This window comes from Diceros bicornis, chromosome 2, assembly GCF_020826845.1.
Source record: "Diceros bicornis minor isolate mBicDic1 chromosome 2, mDicBic1.mat.cur, whole genome shotgun sequence".
NCBI lineage: Eukaryota > Metazoa > Chordata > Mammalia > Perissodactyla > Rhinocerotidae > Diceros > Diceros bicornis.
In genome coordinates, this window is record NC_080741.1 from 57,336,396 (window position 1) to 57,349,078 (window position 12,683).

The 12,683-nt window shown below is 41.1% G+C and overlaps 1 protein-coding gene across 2 annotated transcripts in view; it reads left to right on the forward strand.

Moving 5' to 3' along the window:
- Window positions 1–572: 572 nt before the first annotated feature.
- APPL1 (adaptor protein, phosphotyrosine interacting with PH domain and leucine zipper 1) overlaps window positions 573–12,683 on the forward strand; it is a 33,081-nt gene continuing 20,970 nt past the window's right edge. The window contains exons 1-5 of one of the 2 annotated variants that reach the window (XM_058561609.1): window positions 573–700; window positions 7,135–7,233; window positions 8,493–8,552; window positions 9,079–9,150; window positions 12,154–12,241. In XM_058561609.1, the coding sequence (XP_058417592.1) occupies window positions 647–700; window positions 7,135–7,233; window positions 8,493–8,552; window positions 9,079–9,150; window positions 12,154–12,241 (373 nt within the window). In that variant the 5' untranslated portion in view covers window positions 573–646. The remainder of the gene's footprint in view (window positions 701–7,134; window positions 7,234–8,492; window positions 8,553–9,078; window positions 9,151–12,153; window positions 12,242–12,683) is intronic. The other variant, XM_058561602.1, reaches the window with a different exon arrangement.

Genomic DNA, 12,683 nt, shown 5'->3' on the forward strand with positions numbered 1-12,683 from the left:
AAATAATTTCGAGTCCACTGTCCAGGAATTTACCGGAAAATCCTGTTAAATGACATAATTTAGGACCTCACAGACAGAGTTAGCCGGCACCATTTTGCTGGGGGGAGGCTACTGGACGCTTCGGGCAGGGTTGGGAAGGCTATAATTTGAGGAGGCTAAAGAAAGGCGCCAGCAGTAGGGCTTTTTCCATGGTCTCTGACGAAAAATGTTGCGGGAGAAGTAAAACCGTCCCAAATTACCCCGTCTAGGCCTCACTCCAGGCTCTGGTTTTCGGAAACACACGCCAAGCGGAGGACACGGTCCCGTACGCTTCACACCCAAGAGCGCGCGCAGGGTAAGCGCTCGCCGTGCGCAAGCAGCACCGGCCTCCGCCATCCCCCAGGCCCGCGCTCGCCGCAGAACGCCGCGCAGCGGAGGAACCTCCCACTCAGCCCCGCCGTGATGACGGGCGTCGCCGCGAGCCAATGGGTTCGCCGCAGGGCGGGGCAGGGAGGCTGAAGGGGCGGGATTTCCCGCGGGGCCGTTCGGCTCCTGGCTAGGGCGGCGCAGGCGGCGACGGCGGCAGCGCCTGCGAGAGAGGGCGGGCTGGGGTCAGCTGCTGCAGGCGGGCAGGCGCATCTCCTGCCGCCGCCCTCTCTCCGCCACGATGCCGGGGATCGACAAGCTGCCCATCGAAGAGACGCTGGAGGACAGCCCGCAGGTGAGGTGCAGGCGGCAGCGGGCAGCGTGGGGAGGAACGGGGCGGGCCCACTCCAGGCCTGTCGCCGCCGCGGCCGCAGGTGCCCGCCCCGGCCCAGGTGGGCTCCGCCGCGCAGTGCCCCGCCCGTCGCCGGCCGCGCCCCGAGCCGCCGAGGCCGGGCCGCCCGCCCGAGGCCCGTGTGGGCCTGCGCGGCTGGGCGGAGAGCTGCGCGCGGGGTCTGGACGTGGGCGGGCTGCGACCGAGCCGCCGCCTTGGATCGTGGGCCCAGCGGTCAAGCACGCGCGCGGCGCTCCCTTGTGTTTGACCAAAGGTGCGTTTTTATCGCCGTGATGTGAAGTAATAAGTCCGGATCCTGGAATTTTCTCCCCGAAACCGTCTTCGGAGAAAAAACCTGGTAGACTTATTTAACGATTTCTGAACAAACTAGGGAAGGAAATGGATAGTTTTTCTTCGGGAGATGCTGAAAGGCTGTTGATTTGCCCGTGTGGAGGGTCATCGGCGAAGCCTGTCGTGGATCCCGGAGCCTCCCCGCCGAGTGTGCCCGGTGTCGTGGTCGTGACTGCAGCTGCTGTCACTCGAGCTGTGCGTGGCGTGTGATGCGCGGCGCCTTCGCGGCTCCAGCTCGTTGCAGACTTTGCCCTAATAAACTCATCAAAATAAAAGCCCTATATTCTGTGTTTTGTGCGTTGGGGATGATGCTAGAGTGGTTGCTCTAGCTTTAGACAGTCTAGGAAAACGTAACAATTTGTTATGTTTTCAATACTGAAGAATGAAATGAGCAGTATTAAAAACATGTTGGTGGGGGCTGTGACTTGCATTGAAAAACTTCGTCCGTAAGCCTGTGTTTTACACAATTTAAGCGATTTAAGACGATGTTGTCGGTTGGCTACCACTTAGAATGAAGAAAATTTTCTGAAATTCTCGTTTAGAACTACAATTGCACGTATTTCCTGTGCCTTAACAGTTTAATATGGCCCCCCAAACACAGGAGGAAGAGGCTAGATCCCCCTTTTCTGGATGACACATCTGCCATGGATTTTATGCCAATTTTAATTGACAAGTTGAAATTGGGCTCTGATTGTGGAATTGATTTGTTTTTTCATGCTGAAAGTTATCTTCGCAGACCAGTTGCCTGCTGGTAAGGTACTCTTATCAGCCTATAGTGACACAAAGAGAAACCCATATCTTGGCTTATCTTGACTGCCGGGATAGCCAGTTCAAATTCTTAATGATTTCTGTAGTACAAAGTTATAAGCTATAGTTGGTTCACATGTTTTGCAAAAATTTTGTGGGATGTATTGGTCAAGTGCACTGTCATTTTACTTTCTTATTATATAAGACTCAACAGGTTGCCTTGCTTTTCTTCCGTTACCTGGCCTGGTTTTTATAGTCGATAAAGACTGCACAGCTCCGAATGGGTGGCACAGTGCCCAAGCAATGACTTGTGAGGAGGTTGTAATCTCTTGACTCATTTGACTAATTTCTTGAACTTTTCACACGATTAGTTTACAACTTGAGCATTAGTTTTTCTCTTGTTTTTACAAGCATGTGCCATATTAGTATCAGTTTTACAGTAATTTTAATGAAATAGCCACACTGATATTCTTTCTTTTTTTTTTTTAATTTTGGTGAGGAAGATTAGCCCTGAGCTAACATCTGTTGCCTGTCCTCCTCTTTTTGCTGAGGAAGATTGGCCCTGGGCTAACATCCATGCCCATCTTCCTCTACTTTTTGTATGTGGGATGCCTGCCACAGCATGGTGTGATAGGTGGTGTGTAGGTCCAGGCCTGGGATCCGAACTGGTGAACCTGGGCTGCCAAAGCGGAGCATACGAACTTAACCACTACACTACCAGGCTGGCCCCTTGATATTCTTTCAATTTCTAGAAGTAATAAATTTGAACTAGGTAATATTTACTTGGGAAAATTAGTTGGGACAACTGGGATTTAGAAAGGGAGGACGCTTATAAGTAATTCTTAGGGAGAACCTGTAGCAGGATGGAAAGCCCTGGATCTGAGATTCAGGATATAACGGTTTTAGTCTTCACTGCCACTTAGTACCTTTTACTTTAGGGCAAGTCATTCAACTTCTCTGAACCTCAGCTGTCATAGATAGTGAAGGTTTTTATTTTTGTACCTGATTATAAAAACAGAGTTGTTTGCTTCAGAAAAATTGGAAGATATGGAAAAGAAAACACAGTTACCTGTCATGCACCCAGCAGCAAACTCTGTTAACAGTTTGCTTTCTTTTTGTAGTGTTTTTTTTCTCTTACACATTTTAATGTAGTTGAGATTATATTGTGCATAACAGTTTATATTTGGCTTTAACTTAACATTATGTTCACATATTATTACATTCTGTATGTTCACATATTATTAAATTCTAAATAAAAAAATTTAAAGGCTGCGTGTTTCCTTTAGTGACTTAACAGTTGTCCTGTTCTTGGACTTTTAGAGTTTTTCCCAAGTATTGCTTCTTATATATGGGGCTGAGATTAGTGCTTTTGGGCCTAAATTTTTGTTCTCATTTGGACTACTTATCTAGGGTAGAGTTGAGTAACGAAGAGTATGAAAACTTTTAAATCTCCTGTAAATAAGTTTCTATTAGATCTTTTGATCCTAATCAAAAGGAGCCTGCCAGTTGCTATGTAAAAAAGTTAGATCCTGGGAGCCATGAAAGACTAACTTGAATTACAGTTATCCTTTTTTAGTTTTGATCCACAGTAACGAGTATTAAAATACGGTGCTCGCTTAGGCAGCACACATACTTAGTATTAAATAGGGGGGAATTTGCAAGTCTAAATCCAGCTGATCGAACATAAACATCTTTAGAACTATCTTGCCCAAACCATACCATTCTGCAAAAGATCATATCATCTTTTGAGGCAGAAAATTTTAAGACTACACTAGATGCCTTGTCCATGCTTATATATTGTGTTGAAAATCAGGAACAAAATGAAACGTCCTAATTATTAACAGATATGATCTTTAAAAACTAGTTGATTTTATGGATAGATATATCTTTTTTTCTTTTTTTTTGAGGAACATCGGCCCTTAGCTACCATCTGCCAGTCCTCCTCTTTTTTTTGCTGAGGAAGATTGGCACTGGGCTAACATCCGTGCCCATCTTCTTCCACTTTATATGGGACGCCGCCACAGCATGGCTTGCCAAGCTGCGAACCCCGGGCCCCCGCAGCGGAGCGCACGCACTTAACTGCTTGCACCACTGGGCTGGACCTAGTAGATACATATCTTATCAGTGATTCATCCATGCTAGAACTGTGAAGACAAACTCCAATCCCAAATGGAGGCTTCTTTCTGTGGCATACAATGAAATACTCATGGATTATGAGACGTCCTTTTTTTCCCACATTTTAACACCTCTGATATTGAGATGCCCCTTACAGTTGATAATGTTTTACTCATAATCGCCTGCAAATGTACACACTTCGTTGTTTCTCCCAGTGGCATAACTGGCCAACTGCAACCTCTCAGTGTTCAGCCAACAAATCAATTTAACAACCACTTGAAAGGTTTCTCATCCCATTTGTCCTCTGAAAATATTCCTTTGTGACCTGGTGAGATGAAGCGAGTGCCACCATCAAAACCTGCTGAATGGGTATTGATGGTTTGGAAGGAAATATTGGGGATAAAAGTAGAGTACTTCTTTTTTTTGTGTGAGGAAGATCAGCCCTGAGCTAACATCTGTGCTAATCTTCCTCTTTTTTTTTTATTTTTTGCTGAGGGAGACTGGCTCTGAGCTAACATCTATTGCCAATCCTCCTCCTTCCCCCCCCCCAAAGTCCCAGTAGATAGTTGTATGTCATAGTTGCACATCCTTCTAGTTGCTGTATGTGGGACGCGGCCTCAGCATGGCTGGAGAAGCGAAGCATTGGTGCGCGCCCGGGATCCGAACCCAGGCCACCAGTAGCAGAGCGCGCGCACTTAACCGCTAAGCCACGGGGCCGGCCCGTAGAGCACTTCTAAGAAATATTTGTCACCTCCTAATGGCACAGAATAATATGGGGTAAGAAAACATAGATATTGATGACTCCTCTGTCAAAAAGTGACTCACAAGAGTTGAACTCTGTGAAGAAATTTTGGGATTTTAGAAAATTAAGAAATATTAAATGTATGCTGCTGGTGTTTTCCTTTTTATGTTTATATGAGAATTTTATATAAAATTCTTTCTAAAGGTCTGTTTCCATAAACATGAAGTAAAAATTTCAAGACATAAGACAACCTTAAATCATAGCTTAATTGCCAGTATTGTTTTGTTTGTTTTAGTAGTATTAAAAAATGGTGCAGCTCTCAGTGGATGCCATCATAGATTCAATGAAATTACCATATTGATGGTGTTTTTGTAAGCTGCTAACTTTCTTTCTATTTTATTTTAATTTTTTTTGAGGAAGATTAGCCCTAAGCTAACATCTGATGCCAATCCTCTTTTTTTTTTTTTTTTTGTGAGGAGATCAGCCCTGTGCTAACATCCGCCAATCCTCCTCTTTTTTTGCTGAGGAAGACGGCCCTGGGCTAACATCTGTGCCCATCTTCCTCCACTTTATATGGGACGCCGCCACAGCATGGCCTGCCAAGCAGTGCGTCGGTGCGCGCCCGGGATCCGAACCAGCGAACCCCGGGCCGCCGCCCGGGCCGCCGCAGCGGAGCGCGCGCACTTAACCGCTTGCGCCACCGGGCCCGCCGCCCCAATCCTCCTCTTTTTGCTGAGGAAGACTGGCCCTGGGCTAACACTAACACCCGTGCGCATCTTCCTCTACTTTATATGGGACACCGCCACAGCACGGCTTGACAAGCAGTGCACGCCAGGGATCCAAACCTGCGAGCGCCCTGCCCCGGAAGCGGAACACGCAAACTTAACCGCTTGCACCACCGGGCCTGCTCCCATAAGCTGCTAACTTTAAATAGTCATAGACAATGTTGAACTTGATATTAGCTTTAAATAGGGAACCTCTTTCAACCCTATTTGGGGCTGAAAAGACCTTTTTGATTTAATTCCCCTACAGATTTTGCATAAATGTGTAATTCCTTGAATTACAATGATAAGTTTTAGAAAAAAAAATAAAACTAAGTGGAAGATTTTTCTTAAGAATGGCACTAGCCTACCAAGATTTCTTAATGCTTTCTTTTTTTACATCTTAAAATAACACTTTGGGGAATGGGAGTGGGGCACTAGAGCTAAAAAATAAAAAGATGCTGTCAGATCTAAATTTCTGGGGGATGGGGAAGTAGAGGAGTGAGGACGTGGACTTCATATACTGGCATAATGATTTCGTGGGGGTTTTTTAACCATATTGACTTAGCTTCCTCTTCTGAAAAGAGGAAGCTAAGGAATAAGTTGATTTTTAAAAACCAACTTCTAAGCCTGAGGCATAAATTAGCTATTTGTAGAATAAAAATACAAGGTCATCTTTTAGATTTTAAGCTGCAGTTATCTAATAGTTACTTTAATTTTTTTGCCTGCCTTTGGAATATAAAAAGGTAAATGTACCTTGCCTTGATATGCTGAGTTTCTTATCTCTAATCCTTTTTATTGACAGTCTTAACATTTACTTACTGACAAGTTTTTCCCTTTTAAAATGAAGATAATTTTTACGTGCTCTTTGGGAAAAAAAAATGCCTAACAATATAAAAATGTATAAAGAAGAAGAAATAACCTCCAATTCTGCACTCAGAAAAACCTAGTTAGCATTTTATGGGCCATGTTGGGGAGGGTACGATGGTATTATTTTGGATTAGGATGGGCGGGGTTTAGCACTACTAGAAGAGACCATGGAAAAAGAGAAATAATCGTATTAAATTATCCTGAAATAAGACATTTAAAATATTTATACATGGAATACTCTTAATTTAGGCTTGAACATTTCTGTTGATTTGTTCTCAGTTTAACTATAGACTTTTTTTTGTGTGTGTGAGGCAGATCAGCCCTGAGCTAACATTGGTCACCAATCCTACTCTTTTTGCTGAGGAAGATTGGCCCTGGGCTAACATCCATGCCCATCTTCCTCTCCTTTATATGGGATGCCGCCACAGCATGGCTTGACAAGTGGTGCGTCGGTGCGCGCCCGGGATCCGAACCTGCGAACCCCGGGCCGCCGAAGCGGAGTGTGCAAACTTAACCGCTACCCTACCGGGCTGACCCCTAACTACAGACTTTTTAATTCATAAAAATATACCTTTATTGTTCCTTCTAAAGGTTATGTGATGTAGTTGGAAAATCCCTCTGTTTTAATGAAGTGAAATTGAGAACAAAGAACCCCAATATCTTGGCATTAGTATCAAAAGAGAGAAAATAGATTAAAACTCAGATTTATTAGAGCATTAATATCCGAGGATTTTTCCTTCCTTTAGAAAAAAAATTTTTCCGTCTGATTTATATAATGGTTAACATAAACTTATTGCTTTTATTTTATACAGACAAGGTCTTTACTGGGTGTATTTGAAGAAGATGCTACAGCTATTTCCAACTATATGAACCAGTTGTATCAGGCTATGCGTCGGATTTATGATGCACAGGTAAAAAGCTAAAGGCTGACTCAGTGCTTTTTAAAAATGAATCAGTAAGCCCATGAGGACAGAGATAGTATCTGTTTTGTTTACTGATGCCTAGCCCTGTTCTGGGCTCATAGTAATAAATGTTTGTTGAATGGTTGAAAGAACATTAAGTATTTCGTATTGCGTAGGGCACATTTCAATTACTAGTGTACAGTTTGTAGCACTACAGAAGTGATGACGGTGGAAGCATCTGCCCATTCCTCCCAAACACTGTGAAGGCTTTCTTATTGCAACTGACTGACTGATCTTTGCCTGGGATTTGACTGAAAACCCATATTGTCACCAGTATGTTTCCTAATCATGCTTTTAATCTTAATGGAATACTTCTTTTTGAGTAGAGGATTTGAAAGTAATGTACCTCCATCTAGTTAGAAGAAGGTAATAAGAATTAGATGTAGCTTTGGGCTACAGGGAGATGAATTTAAGAAGGATATGACTAGATTGTTGAATAGGCATAAAGATTTGAGGCTGTGTTTATGTAACTTAATTATAAGCCTTAATAGCAACCTGAGTTCTGTGATAAACTTTCTTTGGGGTTAATTAAGTGTACAAGTTTTATTTATTTTTTTTTCCCCTTCTCATTTTCTCTCCTTTTTGGACTCACAGTTTCATTATGTACTTAAAAGTTGCTGTAATAGTTGTTTATTTTTTTTCCTTGTGATAGATCTCTCAAGATTTGGTTTCTGACCACAGAGATTAATATGTAAAAGAAATTTTATTTTTGTCATTTTATTTATCACCAAAAATAAACTTTAAAAAAGTATTTCCTTAAATGGCTTTTGCTATATTATATGACTAAGTTGCCCACATTTTAGTTGTATGTTATTAAATGCTTATCATGGTCTAGTATCTAAAGAGAGAGATAATCAGTCATCAATGTAGAATCTCAAGATTTTGCTAAGATTATGGTCAGTTTACTTCTAGCTTTAAAGCTTTAACAAAATTTAATGCTTAGTTTTTATTAGCTAAAAAAGGCACACACTTGAAACACTGCTGAATTCCTTGATGGTATATATTTCATGGTTTGAGTTTCCCTTTAAAGTGCTTTAATGGTAGTTCCCTTTCCAGGTATTTAATGAGGGTCTAAAACCCGTCAACTCATAAATGTTGTACAGTATTTATGTTAAGTGATAAATAAAAGTGGTATAGCTATCTTCAAGTAAAACTTTTTTCTTAATCAGTAATATTGTGTTAATTTGAATGCTGATCTTTTCCCATAGAATGAATTAAGTGCAGCAACACACCTGACTTCAAAACTTTTAAAAGAATATGAAAAACAGGTATTGTATATGAAAGTTTTAAAAGCATAATTTAAAATATGCAGTGATTCAGCATTTGTATAGATAAATAGAATTTCTCATCAAGAAACCTAAGCTTTTTGAATTCAGAGAAGGTAATTTTGATATGCCATTGAAATTCCATTATAGCACTCATATCTAATTTTAATGATTTAATGTTAGTTACAGAGGTTATCTAATTTACCTCTCTTTTTACAAATGAAGAAACTGAGGCTTGCTCAAGGTTACACAGCTGCTTATTGGAGGAACTGGAGCTAAACACCAAATCTTTGAACGCCTAGTATCGTGTGCATTCCTATATACCTTGTTAATTGGTTGCTTAGCAAATATTTTAATTAATGTTTATTCATTATATGAATTATACTGTGTTATTAAAATGACATTTGTAGAACTTATTCAAAATTTTAGAAGTTTTCTGAAGTTATTTAAAAATGTAAATTGTAAAGTGTTATTCACAAAAGACATACAGCATTGGACCTTTACCTCACCTCTGTTTCTCACTTTTCAGCGTTTTCCGCTGGGGGGTGATGATGAAGTTATGAGCTCTACTTTGCAACAGTTTTCAAAAGTTATAGATGAGGTAAGTGCTTATTTTATTTTGCTTGAATTGATGGTCTTATTTTTTTTTTGTAAGATGGTCTTTTTTTTTTTTTTAATAATTTTTATTTATTTATTTTTTTCCCCCAAAGCCCCAGTAGATAGTCGTATGTCATAGTTGCACATCCTTCTAGTTGATGTATGTGGGATGCGGCCTCAGCATGGCCGGAGAAGCCGTGAGTCAATGCGCGCCCGGGATCCGAACCCGGGCTGCCAGCAGCGGAGCGCACGCACTTAACCGCTAAGCCACGGGGCCGGCCCATGAATTGATGGTCTTATAATTCAGTTACTCAAGTTGTTTAGCTTTTATTGGGAACTTTTATTATAATTATATGAGTAAATCTCTATTATAAAAGATTTCTGGGGGCCAGCCCGGTGGCGCAAGTGGTTAAGTGCGTGCGCTCCGCTGTGGCGGCTCGCGGTTTACCGGTTCGGATCCCGGGCGCACACTGACACACTGCTTGGCAGGCCATGCTGTGGCAGCGTCCCATATAAAGTGGAGGAAGATGGGCACGGATGTTAGCCCAGCGACAGTCTTCCTCAGCAAAAAAGAGGAGGATTGGCAGATGTTAGCACAGGGCTGATCTCCTCACAAAAAAAAAAAGATTACTATTTAAAGAAGGACCTTATTTCCACATGTTGGCGGCTGTCTTGTAAAAACAATACTTTATTTGTCTGATTAAAACAAATTTTTTTCAGGGAATGAACATATAGATGTGCTTTCTCTCCTCCCAGTCCATGTAGTGTTCAGTCTTTCATTGTATTATTTGATGTAGGCAGGGAGACAAGAGTTAGGCTGTGAATTATAGCTAGGCTCTTTAGGGTTTCTCTCTTTTGCAACATTTTACCATTCCGTTCATTATCCTTCCATCCCAAACAGCCGGTATCAACCCTTAATTTCTCTAACCAGTCATCAGAACAAATCATTAAAAAAAGATTTAGAAGCTAGGAGGAAGAAAGGTGGTGAGAGATGTTTGGATAGTCCATAACTTTTCTCTACTAGTGCAATGAAAGCTCTTCTTTTCACATGAACCATTAGATAGTTCTATCTTTTCTAGTCCGTTAACTGGAAAAGTAATTTTTTGATATATTTTAATAACTCATTCTAGCAAAATATTGTCCCAGAGGATCAATATAAAGAAATATTTGTAGGAAATAGAATTTTTTTTATTGTGGTAAAATATATGTAACATAAAATTTACCACTAGTGACATTTAGTACATTGCCAGTGTTGTGCACCCATCACCACTGATGTTCCAGAACATTTTCATCATCCTCCCAAAGGAAACCCTGTGCCCATAAACAGGCACTCCCCACTCCCCCATTGCCTCAGCTCCTGGCAACCACAAATCTGCTTTCTGTCCTTATGGATTTACCTATTTTGGATATTTCATATAAATAGACTCATACAATTTGTGGATTTTTGTGTCTGTCTGCTTTCACTTAGCATAGTCTTTTCAAGGTTCATCTATGTTGTAGCATGTATTGGAATTTCATTCCATTTTTTGGCTGAATAAAATTATCTGTTCATCAGTTGATGGGCGTTTGGGTTGTTTTCTATCTTTTGGCTAGTGCGAGTAGTGCTGCTGTGAATATTCACGTACAAGTTTTTTTTTGAACACCAGCTTTCAGTTCTTTTGCATATATACCCAGGATTGGGGTTGCCGGGTTACATGGTAATTTCATGTTTAACTTTTTGAGGAACTGCCAAACTGTTCCTCAAATCTAAAATCTCCTGCACAGTATTACATTTTCACTAGTAATGTAGGAGGCTTCCAATTTCTCCACATCCTCACCAACACTTGTTATTATTTTTATTATTTTTTTTTTGGTGAGGAAGATTGGCCCTGAGCTAGTACCTGTTGCCAATCTTCCTCTTTTTTGCTTGAGGAAGATTAGCCCTGAGCCAACATCTGTGCCCCTCTCCCTCTATTTTGTATGTGGGACCCCTGCCACAGCATGGCTTGATGAGTGGTGTAGGTCTGCACCCGGGATCCAAACCCGTGAACCCCGGGCTGCTGAAGTGGAGCGTGCTGAACTTAACCACTGCAGCACCAGGCCAGCCCAGCACTTGTTATTTTTTATTTATTTTTAATTATTTTTTTGTGTGTGTGGTGAAGGATATTGGCCCTGAGCTAAACGTCTATTGCCAGTCTTCCTCTTTTTGCTTGAGGAAGCTTGACCCTGACCTAACCTCTGTGCCAATCTCCCCTCTATTTTGTATCTGGGTCGCTGCCACAGTATGGCATGATGAGTGGTGTACGTCTGCACCCAGGGTCCAAACCCTTGAACCTGGGCTGCCAAAATAGAGTGTGTGGAACTTAACCACTATGCCACCGGGCCGGCCCACTATGCCACCGGGCCGGCCCCCAACACTTGTTATTTTTATTTATTTATTTTTTACTATAGCCATCTAAGTGGGTGTGAAGTGGTATCTCATTATAGTTTTGATGTGCATTTTCCTGATGGTTAATTATGTTGAACATCTTGTCTGTGTTTATTGGCCATTTATATATCTTTGAAGAAGTGTCTATTCAGACCTTTGCCCATTTTTTAATTGGGTTGTTTGTTTTTTGTTACTAAGTTTAAGAGTTCTTTGTTCTAGATACAAGTCCCTTATCAGATATGTGATTGGTAAATATTTTCTCCCATTTTGTGGGTTTTTTACTTTTTTGATGGTGTCCTTTGATGCTTAAAAGTTTTTAATTTTGATGAAGTCCAATTAATAATTTCTTTTGTTGCATGTGCTTTTGGTGTCATATCTAAGAAACCATTGCCAAATCCAAGGTTATCCTGTGTTTTCTATGAGTTTTAAATGCAATTTTTTTGACTGTATAATAGTTTTTACCATATCACATAATTTTTAGTATTCTCTTATGTAAAATCTATCAACACCATTTTACTAGATTTTGTTTAATTTACACAACACTGGTTAAATGTCTCTGTACAGTTAGTTATGTGGCCTTTTTGGTCTTTCTTTTACTAGCTTAGCTCTTGTCATGCGGTACTTTCAACGCAGCTTGCTGATGCCATGATGTTCCCCATTACCCAGTTTAAAGAAAGAGATCTGAAAGGTATTGAAGTCAAGCTGATATTTACTTTCATTAGCTATCAGAAGATCATTGCTTGTAAAATGCGTATTACTCTATACCTTAACCATTTCTGACAACAATTTGTGCCACTTTCACTTTAATTAGTCACTAAACGTTTACAAGAGCTACTGCTAGATGTTAAACTAGATACTGAGGAATACTAATATGTATAAGATGTCACTTCCCTCGAGAAAGCCTAGAGAAGGAGATGGGTAAACAGATAATTATGATATTCTGTCTCTTATAATTAGGGAATAAGCAAGGTGCTGTGGGGGCTTAGATGGTGGTGTCAGAAAGTCTTCACCAAGGATGTGACCTGAGGATTGAACAATGAAGAAGAATTCGATAGGAGAAGAGAGTCATTGTCCTATTAGAGGGAATAGAAAGCACAAAAGTATGAATTGTAGAAATACATGGCTTGCTT